Here is a 27,108-nt window from a genome sequence, read left to right as displayed (position 1 = left end):
ACCACTCTGATTTATAAGCTTTAGACAAAGCTTGTTCAATATTCCTAACAGAAAATGGTGTGAACGACAGATTATTGATATTAAACACTTTATCATAAAAGTTCACACCATGTGTACATTTGTCAAATGTATCAGTCAACTACTTTAATTTATACTTTAGGTTATTTAAGTTGCAATCAGTTTGTACCATACAGTGTAGAGCAATATTCGGCCAGCTACCAACATCCATTTCTATAAATCTATTAACTTAATAATAATAATAACTTAATAACTTTGTTTTCGAACCAAGATCACCATAAAGGGCTTCGCAGGGTGTGTATCGTGGAGCCTTTGGTAAATAACGTGCCATTTGTAGTTAAAGCTTTTCTAAGTCTTCATTATCTTTCATTTATCTATTCTACCAAACAATACTTGCATAACACATACGACTGGGTCGACAACGATACTAAACGTGATGATGCTACTGAATGTTCGAGATTGGAATGCTTTAAAATGTTTTATAACACATTTTTATAACAATCTTCTCTGTCAAATAGAGACGGCGCCCACATGACAGCTTTGAACGAATGAATGCGCAGCTTGCATCACAGCATTTATTTTCAAATATATAAAAATGTTTAAAACGTCTTAAGATTAAATATAAAAAAAGCATAAAAAAACATAAAAAACACGATAATGAAAAAAAATATTCAAAAGCATAGAGGCAAAAAGAAAAATCCTATAATATAATTATCATTATACTAATCTTATCTAGATGTTTTATTGTTATGGATGGAATAAATTACTTGTTATATCTACCAGTTCGGGTGTAAAGGGATCTAATACGGACTAATGATGGGAGAAATTCGTATTCCAATAATAATGGATGAGACGGTTGTGCGAGTATACGCTCTACCATTTTTCGGATCACAAATACATATTTAGACATGATGTCGCCAACGTTTAACTTTGCTATATTTATTAGATTTTTAGTCGCGTGCAACGGGACTATACAGCTCACTATGTCGGTCGGTCGGTCGGTAAACACTCACTTGTATATGGCCTTGTCTTGATATAAGTTTCATCTAGCTAAGTCATTTTTTCAGAGTATATTCCTTATAGCCAGGACTCAGGGTGCGCAATTAAAAACTACGCGGTCTACGCACGATTTAACAAAATCACATTTGTAATCATATCTTCACAAGCATGAATCACAATTAAAAATAAAATTGATACTCATAAATTTCAGGTCATATTTCATCATATGGCAATATAATTACGTGCGTAGTGTGTATAACGCATACGTACGTGTGCTTAACATTTTCTAAATTGTCAAATTTATTTTCGATGCAATTAGAGTACGTTTCAGGAAATTTGAAGCGTTTAAAAAATTGCAATGAGTTAAACGTTAATATGCACTCTTTTTGCCCGATTTCTGCTTTCCAACCTTTCTTTAATAACGTCATCATATTTGATTCACTTTCCAACTCGAAATTACGTTATACGATCAGGTCAAAAGTGCCAGGCTACGCACGTGTAAATTAAAAAAGTATAAATGTTTTAAAAAAATTCTAAAATGTTTAAACATATTCAGCAATTTCGGTCGGTCGGTCGGTCGGTTAGTTGGTTGGTTGGTCGGTCAGTCGGTTAGTTGGTTGGTTGGTCGGTCAGTCGGTCGGTAAACACTAATTTGTGCACGCGACTGCAGCCATGTATATGGCCTTGTTTTACGGATTCTGTTTAAGAGACCCATGTAATTAGCTGTAAGGCTACCGCCCCAGACTACAAAACAAAATCACACTGGATATCATACAATTCTATAATTTTTGGATCAATATTAAATTTACGTAATTGGCGCATTATGTAAAATGTATAGGGGGTCCAAATAAGTTTTCAAGACAGTACCTAAATATTTACAATGTGAAACTATATTGATCCCATCTTTACCAATATTAACTACGTTATGGAATTTTATCTTTCCTAGGGTTTTTGGAGTGTTTAGAATTAAATAATTGTTTTTACACCATTTTCAAACGCACAACAGTCTTGCGTTGCGTAAAATAAAATATAAAAAAAACACGCATGTGCACAATAATTTTGTATGTATTAAGTATTGTAAAACCTATTAATTGTATACAGTACATTATATACACTATGGTATTGTTATGATACGTGAGCAAATGCAATTTCCAGTTTATTTGGACAATAAAAGTTATCTGTATCTGTATCTGTATCTGATATCGCTAAGTTTCGATGATTAATAGAACGTACTATTAAGTGCGGATAAACAAAACAAATCATACCAACACTATAACACCATAGAGGCCATAACCATCACCAGAACCCCTTACATTAGTCTGTGGTAATTATGTACCTACATGAGATTAGTAAACTCACTTTTGAATCATATAAAAGACCTGAGAATCTACCAACAAATATAATATAATAAATATATTGTATATTTTTAAAATGCATGTCTACACTTATTATAATTCCTTAGATGTTCGTAATACCAATAGAAAACATTTTCTCTATTCTAATTCAATTTTTTTTATAGATTGGAATGGTGTTGAACCCAACGACGGATCTAACGGAGAAGATTGTGCTGTACTCTTTAAACCTACGACAGGTACTTGGCATGATAACCCGTGTTCAACGATGTGGGTAGCTATATGTGAAAAGAGTAAGTGATAATATATTGCATTTAGTAGATTCACATCACATTGATAAAACAATATTTTATATCAGTTTTGCTAACTATGATATTATCAATAATTTTCTCCAGATATTGACAAACCAAATATGATGTGTCCGTCTAATGAGACCATAGACACTGCTTTAGGCACGGAATATGTGAATGTACATTATTCAGTGACGGTAGAGGAGTTCTTTGTTGACTTCGTTACAATTGTACCGAACCCTGTCAACATATTTCCCGGTGATCTAGATATTGGAAAACATCATTTTCATTTTGAAGTTTACGATCGTTACGATAATTATAGGTAGGTTTACAATAATTGTCAAAGGTTAGTGTATCTTAATTATTAGAATATGATCTTGCGCATGCGTACATTGGAAACCCCAATTGTAAAAAAAAATTGGCTTCTAAATCTATTAAATGTCGTGAAAAAATATATTATAGCTCTCATTCCATAGAGACCAAGGTGTTTAAAAAATTGTTTGTTTTTTTTCATGGAAGAAACACATTTTAAACTTTGGTCTAAGATTGTATCACTTTCCAAATTATTATTTGTGAGGATGTACGTATATTTATTTGTTTGTTTCTTAGATACCGAAAAGCCCGTTTTGACCTGCCCGGCTGACAATTTGATTATAGTGACTGATTTTGGTATACCAACGGCCACCGTTGACTATTCAGCCGACATTAATGCAACGGACAACTCAGAAGAACCATTGGAAATCTCCCCGAATCCAGTAGATGTATTTCCCGTTTTTCTTGCGATTGGAAAATACCTGTTTGAATTCAATGTTACAGATGCTTATAACAATAGAGGAAGCTGCAATTTTACCGTAACGGTTGAAGGTTTGTGAAATACAATACATTATTGCGACAGCCGCTTCCGTTTTAAAATTACAGGTTGATACTGACTAATGCGCACTTTGAAATGTCCATAATGTTGTTAATTGTTTGACAGATACGGAATCCCCTACAGTGGAATGTCCTGCAAATGTTACTATAGAAACGACAACAGTCGCCATATCAGTTGACTACTCCACCGATATAACTGCAAATGACAACTCAAACGACTTTGTTATATCACCAGTTCCTAATTCAATATTCCCATCTAATATTGGAGTAGGAGTATGTGTACACGTTTACAGTTACAGACTCATCCAACAATGCAAACAGTTGTACGTTTACAATAAACGTTGAACGTAAGTTGATTTCTATTCTTAGATATCTGCAAAACAATTGAAAACACATACTACTTACGTAACAAGTGGTACTTTGTGGTTACTATCTTAAATACAGGAAGCCTGATAAAGAGGCCAGAAATGATTTATTAATTGTATATTATCTCATTGAATTGAAAACTTCAACTCTTTTGGTAAATTTGTTTAATATAAATCTACTGTAGCTGCGATTTCAAATAGTATGGCAATATTGCTCATTCAGGGTTCGGTGCAAAACATTTTTTTTACATAACGTGTGTAGACAACGTTACTATTAACGACTGATCCTATTTCACATATGAACATTTCTTAGATATCAGAAGCCAGTTTGTAAATCAATTAATTATTATTCCATTGTTTATGTCATGAACAAACATTAATAAGATTTATTTATTACCTCCATGGTATAATACAAACACACTGTTATCTAACTACAGCACGTCATCTTCACACGCCGGTATTGATGTGTCCATCTGACAATACCGTACATACTGACGTAGGATACCCAATTGCATCTGTTGACTACTCCGACTCAGTATTTGTAAATGGAAGCGTACTGACAATAGACGGAATGGACATCTTACCGCTTCCTTCTGAAGCATTTCCTGTGAAGCTCGGCATTGGAAAACATGAATTCAAGTTCAACTATACTGATGAGTTTAAAAAAACTGGAAATTGTTCCTTTGAAATCAATGTCGAAGGTCAGAATGGTCACTTTTAATTATGCATTGTTTATTTCCTTATTATTAATTTAATTCTTTAAATTATAAACTATAATTACGGTAACAGAAAATATTTGAGGGTAGACGTGTTTCCGTGTACATGTAAAATTTTGTGAATTTATTTATCGTAACATTATTAAAGTCAATTTTCAAATTATTTTGGTTGAAAATTATGTCTCGAAAATTGCAAATACGCTCTGAAATTAATGTACTTTGTAATACGAATATTGCTAACACGTATGGTCATAATAGGCTATATAAGTCTTAACAAGAACTCATGTTTCTTTAATATTTATTGTACATTTTTCACGTGTCAAATTGAATGACTTATTGGATATGTATTTTTGATTAATATTTCTTAAAGTAATTAACGATAACAATGTCAAATTGAACCATAAATCATTATAGGATGATGGAAATACAAATACAATCAAATATTCATCTTTATTTATATTAAAAATAGAAAAGTGGGTACATACACAATTAGAACATAGAACTGAAAATAATGTGTTAGTGAATGCAGTTGTTTTGTTAATAGTATATTTCTTATATTTGTGATTATATCAAAAGTTAATACAAGTTTTTTAATATATTTTTTACACAATTAATTACTTATATTTATTTTTAATATAAAAACATACTCAAATAAATTGGAAGTTAATTGCTTTGTTCGTTTTTTTTTAAATATTTGTAATATCATCATTTATTTTGATATTACTTTTAACCAACAACTAAATTATGCGTTGAAAAAGTTCATTTACAGAAGATACCTGAAAACATTTTTTTTAAATGCCATTAAAATTATTCTGATCTTTAGAAAAGCTGTACCGTATTTAAAAGCATTATGAAAGATGATTTGTTTTTAAATGTTTAATGGCGTAAAGACAATCAGTCTGTATACATAATAACATAACCATGTACATTATGTACCATGATAATAATAGCCATATAGTATCATCGTTGGTGCAAATTGATATTTTAGTCTATTAATTTAGGTTGCTTTTGTGGAAGATAATATTGTTAATTTCCTGGTGACATATTTTATCATTTTTTGTGGGTTGTGTATATGTATGTATTGTTTGTTAATATTAATTTATACTCACTGACCTCTTCAGTCAAATACTAGTCTCTCAGATGGCCCAGTTATGATCAGTGGTTGTGATATAATATCAGTATCAGTACACCGGGCTAACCCCTACTCGTCTCGAAAGATGTACCAAGTTTACAATGAGCAATATGTGTACAATGAACCTAAATGAATGATTAGTTTATACTATTTGATTAGACACAGAAGAACCAACATTGAAATTTCCATCAGATGGGATAATTGAGTCTGAATCATCTTCAACAACAAGTCTTTACTATTCATGTGCAATAGATGCTGACGATAATTCTGAAGATGTTACTCACATTTCACCAGACCCATCTGTAATATTTCCAGCAAGGCTGTGGGTTGGCGAAAATTCTTTTACATTTAACGTCAAGTCAAGTCAAGTATCATTTATTATCATTTGTTTTAGGAAAAACATAGAAACCGGAAATACTATGAACTGTACATTCGTAATCACTTTTAGAGGTTAGTAATCCTAAGTAGGGAAAGAATAAGGTTTAAATTTTGTAGTGAAAACAAGTTTATTAATCACATAGGTGTGAACGGTAGATTTGAACGTGGCAGCGATATTCGGAAAATGGGGTAAATTATTTGAAAAAATGTATTTAAGTAATGTTTAAGGTCATGTATAGATTAGCCATTAGAAAATAACTATATAATAATTTTTTAACTATACAATGAATAATTATTTTGTTTTATGCAATTTAGGTAGTCAAGACGTAAAAATATTCTTTGTTATCCGCCATTCAACGTACCGAAATTGATACCAATTTAGCCTAAACTCATATAACTGTATAACTATAACACGTACATACATTTTCATTTTAAGTTTAAGTTTATCATTATTGTTTTGTTTGCTTCAATGTGGATTCTTCAAACAGAAATGGTAGGCTAATTATTGATTATTTATTATTACAACATACTATTAATCATTACTTAATGTTATTTTATATCATTCGTTTCTCTTTTAACAATTTATTCTTCAAAATTATTTTGTATATAAGAATACGTACATTAAATAACAATTAAAACAAATAATTCCAATCTATGCGTGATCGTCAGAGAATAAAATTCCGTCAGTAGATCCTTACAATTATAGTTGTAATTACAGCATACTTAATTATTTTTTTAGAAAATGGAATCATTTGTAACTGAATTCCACGAGTTTGAACACGAAGTTTTATCCAAAATATCGAACTTACAATCAATGGAGCCGCGGAAAGTTTATGAGGAAGAAACATATGGCAAGTTCTTTATGTATTTGAGCTTCCAATTTGAGCTTCCTAAAAAGTATTTAGTCAAATTAAACCACCGGAGTCTTTAGCAGTGAATAATCAAAACAAAATAAATATTCAATCAGGTGTTGGAAGTGTCTTGTAGTGTTGTTAGAAATAGACATAATGATATATTTATGTTTTTTTGTAGTTGGATTATTAGTGATAGAGAGCGAGATATTCGTTAATAGCAGTCTTGAACATGACGATGATCAGCTGGATTTTGATCTGAAGATTGAAGCTGAAAATACAGGTTTGACCTATCACTTGCTATTTATTTATGTTTATTGAAGATGTTTACCAATATGGAGATCGTGCCATTCTTACAATTACAAAATTTTAATATGGTAGGACTAAGAATAGAATAGAAATTCGAATTGAATATAAAGTAACATATCGACACAAAACAACAAACGAAAAAAGTCAAATGCTTTGATGCTGCTAATCAGACGAAACTCATTTTTCTTTTTTCTATTAAATTTATTTCTATATGTTTTTTGTTTTTACTTTATTTTACAAATGACACTTCATACATTCATTCTTCCTGTATTTTGGTAGTAATAAATAATCATACGGCTTATAGCACTTCTTGATAAATTTTTAAAATAGATAAAACATATTCATTCTTCTTTTCTCTATATTTTGTATTATATGTTCTTTTTATGACTAAGAATATAGATTCGTTATTTTATTTTGTTAATTATTATTTGTAATTTTAATTTATTTTTTTCAAGGTGATATGCTAATTATAGCATCTTACAGTAACAACACAATGGGCGAGAATGAAGCTGTAAATGAAGGTGTTGATATTTCTAATTTGTAAGTTATTTCTTTATATAAAGTGTTAATAAATATGTAGATTAAAAAAATTATTCTTAAAAGAGAATAATGTTTACTTTACTCTTTAAAACAAATCCTATATCTTACTTTTCTGCATTTCTTTCCATCAGATCTAATGCAAACATTGCATTTAGATATTTCAACGGAATGGTATTTTCCTGTAGCGTTTACGATTTCAATGACCAAATGCCCTTGGAAGCGAAAATAGAATTTACCATGACCAAGCGAATTGTAAGTACAACAACTTTGAATTTCTTATATATATTTATACTGGGCAACCTCTTCAGTCAAAGACTGGTCTTCCAGAGAGGGCCCAGTTATGATCAATGGCTGTATGTGTACTACTAGTATACCGGGGTAATTCACTACTGTTCTCAAACGATGTACTATGTTCTTTAATGAGTAGTTTAATTAATCTTCTTCTAGAGTTCCTCAGTGACTAACAAGGATAAATGGGAGATGTTTTGCGTGTTCTTGGACGAAACACGAAGGTAAGTTTTTGCAATGCCTATGCATTACGGTTAGAGGATCTTGTTCACAAGATGGAGAATATCCTCGTATAATTCCGTACAAAGTTTTGTGTTACCTGACATTGTCTTACTTCGTGTTCTACTTCAAATAATTTTCGTTTTCTAGAATCGAACACATAAACATGTTCTATTCTTCAGTGTTTATACTCTTATCTTTAGTAAATATTTGTTATCGTGACTCAACAATACTGCCTTCTGGTATTGTTCTTGTACAGTACTTGGAGTGATGCTGGTATGGTAACCACGTCGTATTCTATGGATCAAGTGTCGTGTTATTCTGAACATCTAACGAGTTTTAGCGTGTTAATGAAAGTTACAACAGACAATGTAAGTTAGCAAAATAATGGAAAATATTTGTTTCGACTTTTTTCGTGTTTCGCTAGTGCTTCCATCCAAATCATATTTAACCCAAAAAGTGTTTATCCCGAATGTTTAACCACCATACGATTGCATATATTATATTTTGCAGAAAGTAAACCTTACAACACAAAAATATACGCCAAGTTTACTTTAATCTAATCTTTGTATCTAATAATCTTATTATGTTGTAGTTTATAATTAATAATACAATATTTATCCATAAAGGTTTCTGTTGAAAACAGAGAAACTCTAAGCTTAATGTCAACAGTCTGTGTATCACTATCAGTTATTTATTTGGTGATAACACTCATCATGTACTTCTCGTTTTCGTAAGTTTCGATTTTATTATATTTTTAATGCGTAAGGCATATTTTAACAACGTAGTATATTCGTAAACGAACATAATAATTTGACATTTAATTCTTAGAAAGTTGTGGAAATCTGTGCGCAATTCAATTCATAAGAACTTGGTGATTAATATGATTATAATGCAATCTCTGTTCTTATTTGGAATCGACAAAACAGAAAATGAGGTAAGTTGTTTTTTTTTTCATTTGGAGGCATTTCGTTTATTCGTTTAAATTATACAATATATTATTACTTACGATGGCCAAAAAATGAGAATTTATAAAATTGCACTGGGCATGCGCATACCCTAATGCACATCTGAGAGAAGAGAGTTTATGGAAACATTTCGGAGTGAGCATGAGCAGACATAAAAGCAAATCGGGGAGAAGAGAGCCTATGAAAAAATCTGCTGATAATAATATAATATGCACTTCAGCGCCCGTGAACGGTCTATGCACATTACATAAACAAACAACGTAACCAAATAGAGAATTTCAGATGTTTACTGATTGTTAAGCAAACAAGTATTGATAATAATCACTGTTTCTTAATTTATTAATTGAAATATCAATAAAAGCATAATTTAATTAAGAAAAAATAAAAATTCAAATTGTCAATGAGTCGAGCGGCGTTTCTTGTAAGAAATATTTCTTGTTTAAATAACACTTTACATTTATTAAACTAAGCCAACGTGTTTCATTATAATAACGTTTTTCAGATTGTTTGTAAATGCATAAGCATTTTTCTACATTTCACATCACTTAATACATTTACTTGGATGTGCGCAGAAGCAGTATACTTACTGTCTAAGCTTTCTATGTCAAGTAACGCCAACTTTTACCTACTACGGTATTATTTCATAATCTGTTATGGAGTTTCCTTTGTGATCGTTGCGATTTCTGTTGGTGCATTTGCTTCTAAGTTTAATGTCGATAGCCTGTAAGTTTTCTTTGTTTTTCTTTTTTTTTTTATAATGGTTTATGTTCACATTACGGTTCAGTAATAAGATAATAATAGGTAGTAGCCAATGCATCACTGAAGTTCTTCTATTTAATTTTATTCAATTGTGATTTTTTGAAATTGTTATTCTAGATGTTGGCTCAGTCCAGAAACAGGCATGATATGGACGTTTGTAGCACCCGCAGCATGTATTGCTTTGGTAAGACCAATTAACATGACAGTTAAGTATGTATACATAAATGGCGAGGGAGAAAGATCACTGGAGACAAAATATAATTTGTTGAGATGATACCGTCTTTCGAATAAGATTTTAACCTGTTTTCTTTGGTCATGCGAAACACCGCACCATTACTGCGTAATTATTTTGTGGTCAATACCAAAAACAAATAGGCCTATACACTAATGTGGCTGTTATTATGAAATCCCAACCTCAAATTCAAAATCAACTGTACAATTTTTTCAGATTAATACAGCTATTTTGATCTACGTTGTCTTGACAATCTACAAAAGATCTGGAAACATGGTAGGAAAATCAACAGGAGAGAAAACTACATTTAAACAGTTGAGGTTAGAAATAATTTTAAAATTACAATGTCCATTACATTAATCAATTTTATAGAATATTGTTCGTTAGATATACGTTAGAATTTCAATTAATTACAAGTATTATTAAAACGTACAGGAAAGCAGCCAAAGGAACTGCAATGCTTCTACCTCTAATGGGTACCACGTGGCTCATTGGACCATTCGCTGTCAGTTCTGATACAACATTTGTTGATTACATATTCAACGTGTTGAACGGATGCCAAGGCATATTTATATTCGTCATCTACGGTCTACTTGATAACGAGGTATTATTACCGTTATTGCTGTTTAGGCCTACAGTAAGATTACAACAAAAACCAGTGTCCTAAAATATTCTAAACCAGGTGGCGCATGACAAATTATATCATATTTAGGATCATATTCTGGGAGTATGTAGTTTTGCTATAAAAAAAAAGACACGATAACTCAAAACCAGTTACTCAGGCATCCTTCTCACATCTCGTACCATTATTCGTACATTAGATTACCTCACTATGATTTGTTCCGATTCAAGTTTACGAAGATTAAATCTTTTAGACTTGTATTATGTATTTGTTATAAGAAAACGATTGTACGATTGCTATTTAATTCAATTATAATAATACTGGTATTTTATCGTTTCGTAGATAAACGAATGTTTTAAGAAGAGGTTTAAGAAAAACCGAATTACTACGTCAACTGTGACAACGCAAATGACTTGAATTTAAAGTTATTTTCTTCACGCTAATGCAAACATTATGTCACCAAGGCTTGAGTCGATTGAAATGATAATATTCACATACGGATTTTATTGTAGTTCAGTGATGCAATACTTAAAAATATTTCGTGGCTCTAGAATTATGATTTATTCATACTCTGCATTTGCCACACATCAGATTATATTTGTATAATAATTATAATGGACTTATGTAAAATTGTATTTATTCATTTTCTAATTTACATAATATTTAACTAAAAATGTATATAATAGCACTACACTTTTATCTAATTATGATGATGAAAGTAGGAATGCAAGTTAATTTTTGTATTTATTTATTTATTTATTAGTAATAACATTAAAGAAGATTTCTTCTGGGTTGAAATCAATACGGTTACAATCTTAAATAGTGAAAATATTTGTTATGAACATTATTAACACTGCAAAATGGCCTATCCAAAGTCTTTTTAAATTTATCTTTATTTTCATGTTTTGGGTACAATACATCTTTAAGCTAATAATAGTAATATGAACTCCAAGTAATAAACTTGAAGGAATGTCTCCAAAAATCAAAAGAAAGAAGGATTTCTATCTCAGTGTTATCTTATTGTCTAGTCATAGCTCGTTTGTGAGTTTGAGAAGATATTTGACAGCTATGTATTATTGTAATTGCTCATTTTGTATACATTTCATTCTGAACCTACAGTTTTCAAATCATGGAAGAAGCTGATAGTAACTAATATTAGTTGGAATTGACAAGCTAATAATTATTGTAAACGATATATTATATTCTACTTTGTTAGAGCTGTGGCTTGGTGGTTATGATGCTTGGCTACCAATCTAAGGGTCCTGGGTTCAAGTCCTGTCATATGTCAGGGTTTTTTTCTCATGACAATTTACAACTCCACTCCCAAAGACTTAATAATAAGTCTTTGTCTATGTAGAGCATCTTGTGTATATGTTTGTCTTATATGTTTGTCTAGTGCAGTATATGGAGAGCCATCTCGATAGTGCTTTGCACTCATGGCAATCCTCAGGGTGCTGCACCGCTGTGTTGTCATGTATGTTTGCCTGAAAATTAAATAAAATAAAAAAATAAAAATAAAATAAACAATATCATATTTTATGACACGTCTACTAATTTTATCCGTGGCATTTCGTTAGTTTATTCTCGTATTTGTTATTAGTGCACATCAAAATTCCAATCAGTGGAATAAGTTCAGCAATATTTTTTCTTGTTGTATTTACACAGATTATAGTAGTTTGGTGTCAAAATGAAACCAAAAGAACGCATTTTACTGTCAATTTTGGTTGGTACATACTACGTCATTTGTGATGCTGGTGAGTTTGAAATATTTATACTTTAGTATAGCATAATTATTACCCAGAAGTAACGGGTCGGTTGTACACATAGAGTTCTGTGGTGTGATAGATGGCACTGCGAGCAACCACGCATCGGCTGCGTGGTTGTTTTTTAGTTTGTATTTATTGAAAATTATTAAACCATCGGTGACCTTGGCGTCACTCAGGAAGGTTGAACGCATTTTTGGTTGGCTAGCAACCACGCAGCGCTACCTACCGTCCACACTGCCCCACCTATCGTCGTGACGTCAGCACCGCAGAACTCGATATCCATCAATTTACATACTCAAACTTAAGAGCCATTGTCTGTAAAAATCAAAATATTTGGTGGCATATGTAAAAAAATGGATTTTTCTCAAATTTTTACCATGAATAGACACTTTAATAAAAAGCATATCTACAACATATTTTAATTTTTAACTTTGTTGCCATGACAACGGTCAATTATCCAAATTTTGATGTTTTTTGCATTTTTCACAGAATAAAATATTTATTTGGCTTGTCATAATGCTAATAGAGTCATACAAATAGTTTAGATAAAATACAAGAAGGGGTTGCCAGGTTTATTTCAATTAATTGCCAGAAAAACTGTATTTTGCATTGGAATATTTAGTTGATGGAAATTAATGTTAAACTTTGAAATAATTGCCTTCAAGTTTTTTATAAATTTTGACATCAATTTTTTGTAAAGAAATACAGAAAGACGTCCCAAAAAATCTGACCTTGTAAATAGGTCATTTGAGCTCAAAAGAAGTCACAGTGCAAAACAGGACAGGTCCCACTTTACTTCAACTATTAATGTTTTATAAAAATTTACAAGATAGTTCCGAAAAATTCTCAACAAATTTCATTTTGTTACCTATAGTTTTACCTTAGCAACCATTTCTGTGTGTAACTAAGGAAGTAATTACAAAAACGGCTTTACCACGTTGAAACACCGGTTCTCGCCAGATCACCGAAGTTAAGCGATGTTGGGCCTGGTTAGAGCTTGGATGGGAGACCATCTGGGAATAACGGGTGCTGTATGGAAATCAGCACTGCTGACTCTTATGGTAGCCCCTGCATCTAGTATCTGCCTCAGACCTCTGGTCAAGGTGGGCACTGGACGAGAGAAGCCCTTGATCAATGTTAGGACCAATCAAGGTGCTTTAAACAGTCCTGGCTTTGTTTAAGTATCAAACCTGTTAGTGGCGGTAATTATCGCTGTTGGTTTCGATTAAATAAAATAAAAAAAAAATAAAAATAAAATAAAACGAAAATATGATGTTTTTATGAATACAAAGAATTGATTGCATTTTTACTTTTTCTCAATTTTACTTCTACTGCATTCTAATAATCATAAAGTAATGACAAATTTGAACTTGGAAATTCAATAATTGTTAGGTCAAATGAGGTCAACATTTTACCATAGTAACTGTTTCTATGCGAAAATATTTAAAAAATAAGGGTTTTTTATAAATACCACTTAGTTTTACAATTCAACTTTTACCCAAATTTACTTTAAATACTGAATCCTAATAATCTCAGAGAAAAAGTCTGACAAATCTGAATCAAGTTTAAAAATTGACCTTTTGTCTTATCTTAAACCTGTTTCTATAAGGATAATTTAAAAAAATAATAAAACATTGGGATTCATGAAAAAAATATGATTAAATGTTACATATTGAGGTCAAATTTGACCTATAGTGTATTGTAGGAGCAACTGTTTCGATGCGTAACTAAATACAATTGCTTTATTACGGGGTTTCCTTACGAACGAAAGTCCTTACGAATATGACCCTATAAAATGGTAATATGACTCTATAAAATGGTAATATGACCCTATAAAATGGTAATATGACCCTATAAAATGGTAATTTGACCCTATAAAATGGTAATATGAAAATGCAAATTCGGCATTCCTGCTAATAATCTACAAATTTTAATTTGTATAAGATAATTATTTATTTATTCGGTATATAAAAATATATTACAAAACGACAGCCAAGGACTGAAATGAAATGTATTACAAATGACTAAAAATTAGTTAAAATTGCTATAAAAATAGAAACATCTTAATGAAATTAGATATCGTACCATACAATTAAAAACATACATGAATAAAAAACCAAAAAACATTCACTTATTACATATCTAAAAAAGAGCTAGTGGTGCCTATTAATTATATCCACCATGGTGGGAACTGGAGACGACCTAAGTCTGCTGGTTTTACAATGAGGTACTTCTAGAAAGCGGTTGAATCTGAGAGACCGAGCTGGCTTATGAAGAGGGGGAAGTATTTCTCTAAACAGCTCGGATTTTAATAAGCCTTCCCCGAAAGACAACACAAGTTTGTTTCTTCTCTCAACAAGAGTAGGTAAACCAGTCACAGACAATGCATGATCATAGCACAAATAGTTGTTACCTAGCATGATACGCAATGCTCTCTTTTGTACCTTTTCAATAGACTTGGACATGTCCTTAGTGATAGCGCCATGCCAAACAGGGGCAGTATATTCTAAAATAGGTCTTATATACGCCATATAAACAGTCAACAGATCATTAATTAAGATTCCTGCTTTCTTCAAAATGCACAAGGAAAATAAACGTCTAGAAGCTCTAGCCACAATATTATTAGTGTTAAGTTCCCATTTCAGGTCATTTTGAATGATTACACCAAGAAGCGTCATGTGATCAACTACTTGTAAAATGGAACCACTCAGACTAAAAGAAGGCGATATAATATCATCCAACTTGTCCTTAAGAAAATTGACAACCAAGATATGGCATTTGTTATGACCAAAGAATATCTATTTTAGTTACCATAGTAACTGTTGCTATGCAATTAATAATTACTACTGAATCCAACAATCACAGTAAAAAAATTAAAACCAATATTAAATATAAAATGTAATATTTTACATGCTGACCTTAAATGAAATGAAATTTCCCATCAGGGCTTCAATATTTGTTATGTAGCATTAACATACCTGAGTATATCATTGACATTTAATTGTTTCAATTTTGGGGAGGGGAAAGTGTGGATCCAGGATTTTGAAATAGTTAGGGGGTTGGAGGCAAGGGTCTAAAAACTTAACTTTATGTCCTATCTCTTGCATTACAATGTTTAACTTGGGGTAGGGGGTGTTCTGTGACGGATGAGTTTGAATCCGTCTATTGGTTGGGGCGATGGTAGCGGCAGTGTGGGTGGTGCTTGACTGCACACTGTTTAAAAAATTCTTGTAAAAAAACGGTAAATTACTGGTAATCTGGACGCCAGTAATTTACCGTAATGTAGATTTACAGGTACTGTTAATGAAAGGTTTGTGTAAAATAAAAGTAAATTACTGTTGGTCATAAAGTCGGTTGTCTACCGTCATGTAGAATCACAGGTACTGTTAAAAATAAATTACTATAAAACTACAGTAAATTACTGTTGGTCATAAAGTCGGTTGTCTACCGTAATGTAGAATCACAGGCACTGTTGAAAATAAATTACTTTAAAACTACAGTAAATTACTGTTGGTCATAAAGTCGGTTGTCTACCGTAATGTAGAATCACGGGTAGGCTACTGTTGAAAATAAATTACTGTAAAACTACAGTAAATTACTGTTAACTTGAAATTCGGACGTCAACTAACGTAGAATCACAGGTACCGTTTCTAATAAATTACTGTTGAACTACAGTAGATTACTGTTAATCTGAAAGTCTGTTTGTCAACCATAACGTAAAATCACGGGTACCGTAAATACATTTCAATGGAAGTGGTCTACCATAACGTAGAATCATGGGCAATGTTGATAAATAACTGTAAAACTATTGTCGATTTCAATGTTCAATGGTAATGTAAAATCACAGGTATCGTAATTAATAAATTACTGTAAAAGATTCAGTAAATTCTACCAAACAAATTATTACAAAAATATAAATACCATACAGACAAAATAAATACATGCCAATATGTTATTACAATAACTGATAACAATAACAAACTCCATTATAACATTTCTTTTTCTACTTGTCTAAATATCTTGTTTCTGTCATGTTCTTATGTTCCCTACAATGTTCATTGTATCTGAACTTCATCTGGGATTCTCTGTAACGTTTCTTTTTTTACAATTTTTTAACAATAAATGTTTTTTAATCTTATGAATGTTACTCTCTATATAGTTGATGATCGACACAAGTCTTTTTGTGGTTATTGTGGGGTTGGGATGGAGGGGGGAGGGGGTGAGTCGGAAGTGGTGGTGGAGGGGCATGCATGCATGCTGCTGTTGCAAAGATTCAAATTCACATCGATCTGATAATTTATTGAACTTTCCAGAGGACATAACCTATAAAATGACTTTAAAACTGGAAATTACAGAATCTATAAATAAAAATATTGTTTTTTTTTTCTCACAACCCAACTAACATTATATAAAACATTAAGAATTGTTCTGACCATGGGTTTAAAATCAGATAATCAAAGAAAAATAAATTTGTTTTCTAATATACCGGTATAATGTTTTTTTTTTAAATACCTATGTTCCTGGCAACACTGCTTGTTGATTTTTAAATTACCCCAGTATTTTATTTTATAAATCACTTATTATACATTACAACTACCTATTTGTAATAAATCGGCTTAAAAAAATACCCCATTTTGGGCGTTATGGTGAAGTAAAGTTTAGTTGTTTTTAATATTTTAAAAAAACTGAAAAACACCCCTTTTTAAATAAATCTCCCAAAGTATAAAATCAAAAATATTAAAAAAGAAATATAAAACAGGTAGACAATGCATTGTTACTATACATACAGTAATTATTTTTTATAATTAAATCAACAAAACAAAAATATCGTTCATCAAATACTACCAATATCTATTTTAAAAAACTTTAAAAAATGACAAAATTTGTCAAAAACACAAATTTGCCCGTTGCCATGGGATTATATGTGTGAAATAAAAAATACTTCATATTTGATTTTTCTCAACACATATACAACCATGTGCACAATTTTAAAGAAATCAATTTTTTTTTTCCATTTTGGATATTTCTTTGATTCTTACAGACAATGCCTCTTAACTAGTCGTAAGATAAATTCTGATGTTGTTACAGAACCATGACTTAAACTCATGGCTCTGTGATTCAAAACATGTTAACCAAGACCAATAAACATATTAAATTTGCATGCTAATTGTAGTGATAAGGAACACGTGTATATGTATGATTTAATATAACTTGACGCTAGCTGCCTCTTCGGTGGCAGTCAGTAAAATAGAAGGCTCTATGTGACGTTGTTTTAATTACCTGGCAATTCGGTCTACTACAATGACGATTGATGTCGACATGTAATCCATGTTTTTGTCTGTTTAGGCAGGCCTACCTACTAGTTAGCTTTCTATCGTTTGGTGCTTTTGGGACAAATACAATTAACAAGTATTTTATGGTTATTAAGTACATGGGCATCTAATATAGGAATGGTTATATGGACATCTAATATAGGAATGGACAACATCTATTTTGTTGTTGAAATAACTGTTAGGTATACATAACTGTACGTAGGATTAAAACTGGGTGCGAATTTGTATATTTTAAAGGGAACGCAACTGTACGAAGTCTGGGACATTTTAGCAAAAACAATTTATAATAATAAAATTCAAATCAAATATATTCATAAATCATCGGATTATATTGTAAAATTAGTATATCAAATTAATAAGTTAGAAATCGAAAGAAAAAAAGAAACAAAATAAAGTATTGAAAATACCAATTAGGTCTACCGCATTTATTAGAGGATGAGTGCCGGAAGCGAGCTTACCTTCTATTAATATCTTATTCTTATTAATCCGCCTAATAATACGATTTTTTATTGAATTAAATTAGGCCTACAGTAGACTGTAGGCAAATGTATTTGTTCGCAATACACATAGTATGTATACATTTTGTGTGTAGGATGTCCACCTGGATGGCACTATAGCTCTCATTTTTTTAAATGCTACCATCTCACCGATGAACCTGATACGTGGAATTCCGGGAAAGATGTATGCTATAATATTAGTGGGAATTTGGTTGAAATTTCAAGTAAAAGCGAAGACTTGTGGATACTTAACCAATTGATTATCCGAAATTCACTAAACAAAGCTTGGATTGGATACAATGATTTAAAAAGAGAAGGACATTTTGAGTGGTTGTCAGGAAGAAAATCGAACTATACAAGTAGGCCTATGTTTTTATATCTTGTACATATTATATTCGCGTAATGGAGTTACTGTCACAACAGTCCTAGTCCAAATGCGCCTCGTTGTATTTTAAGCACGGCAATACATAACGATGATGTTGATGGTGAATTTGGTAAACTTGTTCAGTGTTATGACGTCATACTTCACTCGTAGTTTGCGATGACGATGACGATGACGATGACGGTGACGGTGACGGTGACGGTGATGATGATGATGACGATGACGATTACGATGACGACGAAGACGTTGGAGACGGCGACGATGACGCTGTTGGTGAGTTTGTTTTATTATAGTTATTGATCATTTAGATTGGAAATCCAATGAACCAAACAATTGGGGCAATAACGAAGATTGCGTGGCTTGGTTTCGAAAGACAAAACGTTGGGGTGATTACAACTGTGAAAATCGTTATGTAGCTATATGTGAAATGTGTAAGTATGTAAGACATATGTTTGTGTTAATAAGGGAGCTGTAGTTTTACAAAAAATATCTATCGTCACGGAGACATCATATGATGTCTCCGTTTATTTACAAGAAAATAAATATAGATTGATCAATTTTACTCATTTTCCATAGATATCATACCTCCTGTTTTGACTTGTCCGTCTAACAATGTGATAGTATTAACTGATTTTAATAAACCCACGGCCACCATTGACTATTCAGCCGATATTATTGCAACTGACAACTTCAAAGAACCATTGAAAATCTCACCGAATCCAGTAGATGTATTTCCTTCTGTTCTTGCGATTGGAAGTCATCTGTTTGTGTTCAATGTTGCGGATGCGTATAACAACACAGGGAGCTGTAATTTTACAATAGCAGTTAAATGTTAGTAACATAGAAGTATAAAAGTGTAGTGTATGCCTGTAAAAATATAAGCTTGTGTAGTTAAAGTTAGGTCTACTACGAGCGCCAACCGACACACTTCAAACAAACCCTTGTATGCTTTTACAAACCATAGTTTGTCTCCCTTGAAAGGCAATGATGGTTTATTAATAAAAAGCCATCTTTTATAGAAGAAAAACTATAGTACTTTTTTATCATCGAAGACTAAACATTGTTTTTAAATGACAAACCATGGTTTAGAAATGAATGAACATTATATTTGTATGTATAAATCATATTGATAGATCTAAAGCCTAACAGCTAAAGACTGACATCAAAATAATCTTCATTACTCGATAAAAATAAACATAAGATAACGTTTACTCACGCCTAGCATTTTATTTTATTAACGGTAGCCAAGACATATATACAAAAGGAATCCAAATGTCAGATATCAACTGTTACAAGCAGATTCACTAAGATGAAATTTGTGATCCACGATGATCCATCAAAGAACCTGCAAGATCTTTAACTCAAGAGGTGAGTTTTCAGATCTATTGTATTTTTGTACTAATATATTTTTGGAACGTTTTACCTGACAATTTCTAGGAGAGTCAGTTTCACGTAGTTTGTTAGTTTGAATTATTTGAATAATTACAACTGTATAATATAATTTTAGGTTTCAATGTAATTTAAGTACACTGTTTTTAGACGATTATCTGATTTTGACATCCAATGATCAAATGTCTGCTTTCATTCCTGACATGATAGTTAGAAAGGTTGATTGGATATTATCACAATGATCTTTAAAAAACCAAAATCGACTGCTTGAAAATATTAGATTTTGAAAAAAAAAAAAAAATTAAAAAAAATAAATACATTTATTTTTTTTTTCTCTTTCAATTTAAGCAAAAATACAAATTTTAATTTAAATAATAAAATAAAAAAAACTTGTGAAGGCTGGCTAGTTAAGAAAGAATAAATAAATTGTAATCATATTGATTTTTGATTTAACATACAGAAACAAAAGAGGACAGCAAAGCACAAAAAGACAAGATGATTAATACCATGGAAGCATAGAAAAAAAGATAATTAGGCTGTGGTGAATTGAAAGAAAGTTCTCATTCTGTAAGTTTGTCATGCTTAATTTCTCATCTAAATATTGAGAAAAATCACTTTGGATGAGACAAGATTTTATTTTCATTTCTTCCATATTTGTATTTTGTTATATCTTTTATCATTTCATCTTTCTTTTTTTTTTCATTATTTTATTTCTTTCATTATTTTCTTTGGTCATTTTTGTTTTCATTATTTTCTTTCTTTTCTTAATTTTTTTTCTTTATGCTTTCCCTTTTTCAATTTATTGTTTTCTTTCATTCCTTTTTTTATTTCTCTTCTTTTTCTTTTTTTTTTCATTTTCTTTAATTTCTATCTTAGCAATCAACGCACGTGGTTCAATAGTCATATACATAATAGCGATATGTTTTTATTTGTAGAAAAATATTTTTCAGTTAAGGTGGACAGGATAAATGTTTACGATAATAACAATCATGTTTAAATCTTTAGTAATAATATAACAACAAAGATATTAAATAGATAATAGACTAAGCAAACAGTATGTTCGTATTTTAAAAGAAGAATAAGAATCTCTATAATGATTGTCATGATTATGGATACTATTTATTTATGTAAATGATGTTAGACTTAATAATTAAAATCGTTTTCCCAAGTGGTGGCGTCGAAGAATATTCCCCCCCCCCCCCCACCCCCGCCCTCCGTCGAGCAAATCCTGGCGCCACCACTGGTTTCTTCTCCATTATAAAAGTGTGTTTTATGTCGGAATGCTGTTATTAATATTACGTTCACAAATCACTTTTGATCAGAACTAGTGGTTTTCCCTATCAAACTGAATCACTTACCTACCTTAGAACATTTTTTAAATGTTATCAAATGGATTTATATTTCTAGCACTGTTTCAACTGAATTTTAAGTTTTAAATGAATTGTATTACTGTTTTAACTGAATGTTATCACAATTAACTGAATTCTGTTACGGTTTTATATGAATTTTGTCACCGTTTTAAATGAATTTTATAAGGAAAAGCGAATTTTACTAGTACATTATTTTATCAATATGTTATGAAATCTATTACTGTTTTAACTGGATTTTACTTCCTTATTTTAGAAATGTTTTAACTGAATTTTTAACACTGTTTTAACTGAAATGTATTACTTTTTTAACTGTATTTCATGTGAAAAAATTGTTTTGTTGTAAAATCACAGTTTTTTTTATTTTGTTTACATTATACATGAAAATTATATACGGTACAGTAGTCTTAAATTGAGGCATTAGAAGAGTATGGAGTGGAAAAGTTAACTGAAGTGATCAATAAGATATACGAGGATGGAAGCTTCCCTGAGGACTTGAGTAAGTCCATTTTTATTGCCCTTCCGAAGAAACCAGGTGCTGTAGAATGTGAAAAACATCGTACAATCAGCCTCATGAGTCATGTCACCAAGATCATTCTGAGGATACTACTTATGAGAGCAAGAAGCAGATTAAAACCAGAGATTGGGAGTGAGCAGTTTGGTTTTGTAAAGGATTCAGGCACCAGGAATGCCATCTTTGTGATAAGAATGATAACTGAAAGGGCAGTGGAGATTCAGAAAGATGTATACATGTGTTTCATAGACTACACCAAGGCATTTGACAAAGTAAGGCATGAGCAGCTATTTCAAGAACTTAGCAAGCTTGACCTACATGGAAAGGATCTTAGATTGTTGCAAAATTTGTACTGGAAACAAACTGCATGCATGAGGGTAGATGGGGAGTGCAGTGACTACACAAGTATTGGAAGAGGAGTGAGACAGGGCTGTGTAATGTCACCAGACTTGTTTAACTACTATAGCGAGTTGATCTTGAGGGAGCTAGATAATGAGAAGGGTTTGAGAATTTGTGGTAGAAATATTACAAACATCAGATATGCAGATGACACAGTTCTACTGGCAAAGTCAGCTGAAGATTTCCAAAGGTTGCTGAATGTGGTTGTAGTAGAGAGCGAAAAGATGGGTCTGTCTATAAATTGTATTAAGACAGCGTGTTTAGTAGTGTTAAAAAAGGAGAGTCCAACGTGTAACCTTCAAGCAGAAGACCAGTTAATTCAGCAGGTGTCCTCTTTTAACTATCCTGGGAGTAAAATAACAGATGATGCCAGGTGTGTAACGGAGATAAAGAGAAGGATAGTCCTTGCGAAATCCGCATTTGGAGAAATGGAGAATATCTTGAAGAACGGTGCGATGAGTATGGAAACCAGGTTGCGTATATTAAACTGCTACATCTATCCTGTGCTGATGTATGGAAGTGAAGCCTGGTCAATCACAACTGACCTCAGAAAAAGATTGGAAAGCTGTGATATGTGGTTTCTAAGGAGAATGATGAGAATTCCATGGACAGATAGAGTTAGTAATGAAGATGTATTGATAAGAGCTGGAGTATGCAGGAAACTACTGAAGGATATTAGGATTAGACAGATGAGATTCATGGGACATGTGTTGAGGAAGGGAGGTCTGGAGAACTTGGCATTAACGGGGAAAATAGAAGGAAGAAGGAGCAGGAGGAGGAAAAGAGTCACTTGGTTGGCCAGCATAGCTGAATGGATTCAGAATAGAGGCGAGAATACCAAAGAAGTGGAGTTGCTGAATATGGCAATAGACAGAGAATTGTGGCACAACATGATCGCCAAAGTCTCATGATATGGCACTTCGAGAGAGAGAGAGTCTTAAATTATAATACACTTTGTCTTTTTTCAAAACAATCATAAACATATTTTGCTTAAAATGACATGGATCAATGCAATAAAATCGAGGTAATAGATTCTTTCTGATGGTAGAATAAAAATGGCTAACTAAGGTAAAATGATATTCATCCTCAATACATCAATTTAAATTACACATTTTGCAAGTTCTGTTGGTTTTTGGTATATATTATGCCATTTTCCTTCTTCTATTTAAAGTTTTGTTTGGATGTTTCTATGCTTATAATTGATAGTTTTGATAAGGTGTTTGAAAAAATAAAATTAGTTTAAAAATTACAATAATAAGGTAGTCTAGATATTTTTTTTTTAATTTCTTGGTGAAATTTCTGTCTTTTTATATCGGTGAGTCTTAATTTAAAAGATGACTATCTGTAACATGCTGTGATCTCCATATCACCAAAACCAACAGTACCAAGAATACGTTTTACATGTGATAACCAGCAGGGCTCATTTTTTTCTAATTGACGTAACGATAATGTGTAATAATTATAAATAATACGGTTACGATCCACATTCAGAATATGTATCCAGTAACAAATCAAACTTAGGTAACAGTGACCAGACAAAGATAATCGATCGCATTCTCCTGTAGTGGTTATATTCGGAGCATTTTTTTGTAATTCCAAGTATGTATTTTGAGAACCTACTTTGGAGACTTTCTATGGTGCTAAAATATGTGTATCCCCATATTTTGCTTCCATAAAATAGGTATAATTTTTATATCAAAAAGTAAATTCCGCATATTATTGGGAAAATCGCCAAATCGCTTTAAAATATTAGTTTTTAATAAAAATAATGCTTTAGTCGCTTGAGTATAGTTTGTTTCAATTGTTTTGTTCCTGAAACCAGTTGAACTAAATACTACATCAAGATATTTAAATTGATTAATGATTTTTATAGTAGAGTCTTTGTAGTACCAACTTTCTGTCTTTCTGAGTTTGCCACCTTTTTTTAAAGAGAACAGTTTTCGTTTTGGTAACGTTGATGGTCAGACCCTATGTGTCACAAAAAAAGAAATTTTCTTTAAAAACCGCAGTAAACCTCTGATTGTTTCGGCAAAAAGAGCTAAATCATTGGCATAAAGTAAGAGTGATTAATGCGTAAATCGCCAAATTGCACTTTGTCTGTATCACTGGATAAATTTAAATGTTTACTCATATCATTAATAAAAAGATTGAAAGGGAAACTGGATAAAGGTGAACCCTTCTGTATACCAATAGAACATTTAAAAGTCTGACTAATGTTGTTTCCCACTTTAACATGTGCAATTAACTTAAAATAGAGAGAAATAATTATATTTGCATTCTACCATTTATACCAGCATTTTTTAATATTCTTCTTTCCATTTTCAAGGAATTTATTGGTTCAAAGTATATTGGCCTTTGGCCCTAATACAAACAAATAAAAATTAACTATAACTTAAGATAATTGTTTCTTCTTTCAAAAGCAAAGTAGACGTATTTTCCTAAATTATAAGTAAAATTTGTGTTGGAAAGTAATAAACAAAGCTTATTAATAGAAGGAAAAACACGAATAAATCTTGGAATAAAACTTTTTCTTAAATCATTATAAAATGTGCATTGCAAAATAAAATGATATTCATCCTCAACAATGTTCTTTTTACATAATTTACACGTTCTCTTATATCTTTCTACACCCTCCCATCTGCCCTTTTCAATTTCTAGCTCTAATATCCCTAAACGTAACTTAGTTAATAATCTTCTTTGTTTAAAATTAATGATGTTGGTCAAGTGATAACTTAAACATATTTCTTTTTTATAAAGAGAAAAGAGCCTTAACTTATTATGTAAACTAAATTTTTGAATGCATTTTTGTTTTTCAATATCACATAAGCGCAACTTAAATTCTCTCAAAAATAAACCTTTACTATTAACATATTGTTGTAACCATATATAACCAAAACCAGTAGAAAAGAGTAAGTGTTTGACCTGTTGTGCCCAACAATTCTCATTACGGTTAACTTTTCTAAGTTGAAACTCATAACACTTAAAAATGAATCTGTCATGATCTAAAGTAATAATATGTAACCAAAATCTTATAACTGTAACTAAACAATCCAAAGAAAGTGGTAATCTACCTAACTCAGAAGTAACAGCGGCATTTGGTGCATTTTTTCCAACTTGCAATAAATATCTACAAAATTTAGTATGTGTTTTTTCTATAATGTTTGTGCTATCTGACATTCCCCAGATTTCGCTTCCATACGTTAAAATAGGAAGTATTTTCACATCAAAAATATGGTTCCATGTATTAATTGGAAGAAAAGATAAGTTACGATAAATAAATGATTTTAAGCAGAATAAACTTTGATTTGCTTTTTGTTGATTATGTTGCGTTGACTTGTTCCATGCACCATTTGAACTAAAAATAAAACCAAGATAATTATACGAATTAACAATTTTTAATTGAATATGTTTATACTTCCATTTTTCAATGTTCCTTAAATTGCGGCCATTTTTAAAAACCATAATTTTGGATTTTGTAGTGTTTACAGTAAGTTTCCAAGTATCACAATAAAGTTCAAGTTTATTTATTAATTTTTGGAGACCTTTCACCGTATCACTAACAAGCACTAAGTCATCTGCATAAAGAAGATGATTCATATGACAATCTCCAATTTGAATGAAATCGTTTACCTGATTAAGTATACCACTCAAATCATTAATGTAAATATTAAAGAGTAAAGACGACAACGGAGAACCTTGTTGTACTCCAATCGAACAATTAAAAGATGGACTAAGTTTGTTGCCAATTTTAACATGAGCAGATAAGTTTTGGTATAAGGAATTTATTATGTGTAACATTCTGCCTGAAACACCGATACATTTCAACTTATGTAGTAAAAGTGTATGATTTATAGAGTCAAAGGCACGTTTAAGATCAAACAAAACAAACAAAAATCCTACCCCGCTTTTTATCTAAGTATTTAGAGATGAGGGTATCTAAAATGAATATATTATCTGTCGTTCTATATCCCTTACGAAAGCCTGCTTGTTCCTCATGAATTAACTTTTTACTATTTGTAAATTGTGTTAACCTAGAATTAAGAATATGTAAAAATATTTTTCCTAGGATTGGAATTAAAGAAATACCTCTATAATTTTCAGGTTTGTTTTTATCTCCATTTTTTAAAATTGGAACGATTAAGCTTGTTGCCCATTGTTTGGGAAATTTTCCAACTAAAAATATGGCGTTAAAAAGAATTTTTAAAATATCAAAAATAATGTTGGGGGCGTTTAGCAAAAATTCAAAATTCATTCCATCAATGCCGAGAGCTTTTCCTCTATTTTGAGAATTAAATGCTTTTTTTATTTCATCCAACGTTATGTCGTGGTCTAAATTATTATCGTCTTCATTCTGTTGGCATTCTGTGATTTTTGACAACTCATCGCTACCAATAGCCTCATCGTTTTTAAATAGGTTCTTAAAATGAATATAACATTGATTAATAGAAAGTTTGCAAGATAATTTCTGTTTTGTCTTCAACTTCATCCAAAACGTTTTGCTATCCTTTGTATTGAGTGAATCGATAATTTGTTTGCGTATTCTTTTATGAAAG

General features: G+C 31.3%; 1 protein-coding gene and 1 pseudogene across 1 annotated transcript; both read left to right on the top strand.

Annotated features, from left to right (window-relative positions):
- The first annotated feature begins 9,219 nt into the window (after positions 1 to 9,219).
- On the top strand, positions 9,220 to 11,325 carry LOC140044322 (adhesion G protein-coupled receptor E2-like). Its single transcript, XM_072088803.1, has 6 exons — positions 9,220 to 9,264; positions 9,798 to 10,018; positions 10,172 to 10,238; positions 10,503 to 10,606; positions 10,722 to 10,890; positions 11,251 to 11,325. Exons 1-6 carry the CDS (start codon positions 9,220 to 9,222, stop codon positions 11,323 to 11,325), a joined length of 681 nt encoding a protein of 226 aa, XP_071944904.1.
- A 2,269-nt stretch (positions 11,326 to 13,594) lies between these two features.
- LOC140063724 (5S ribosomal RNA) lies at positions 13,595 to 13,712 on the top strand (annotated as a pseudogene).
- The last annotated feature ends 13,396 nt before the right edge of the window (positions 13,713 to 27,108 follow it).

Source organism: Antedon mediterranea, chromosome 1, assembly GCF_964355755.1.
Source record: "Antedon mediterranea chromosome 1, ecAntMedi1.1, whole genome shotgun sequence".
Classification (NCBI taxonomy): Eukaryota; Metazoa; Echinodermata; class Crinoidea; order Comatulida; family Antedonidae; genus Antedon; species Antedon mediterranea.
The sequence above is the reverse complement of the archived record's forward strand: the minus strand, read 5'-3'. Positions and strand labels throughout refer to the sequence as shown.

Coding starts and splice junctions, on each gene's coding strand:
- LOC140044322 (XM_072088803.1), top strand. CDS start 9,220: ATGCAATCTCTGTTCTTATTTGGAATCGACAAAACAGAAAATGAG. Junction 10,019..10,171: donor AAGTTTAATGTCGATAGCCT/GTAAGTTTTCTT, acceptor TTGTTATTCTAG/ATGTTGGCTCAGTCCAGAAA. Junction 10,607..10,721: donor ACTACATTTAAACAGTTGAG/GTTAGAAATAAT, acceptor TAAAACGTACAG/GAAAGCAGCCAAAGGAACTG.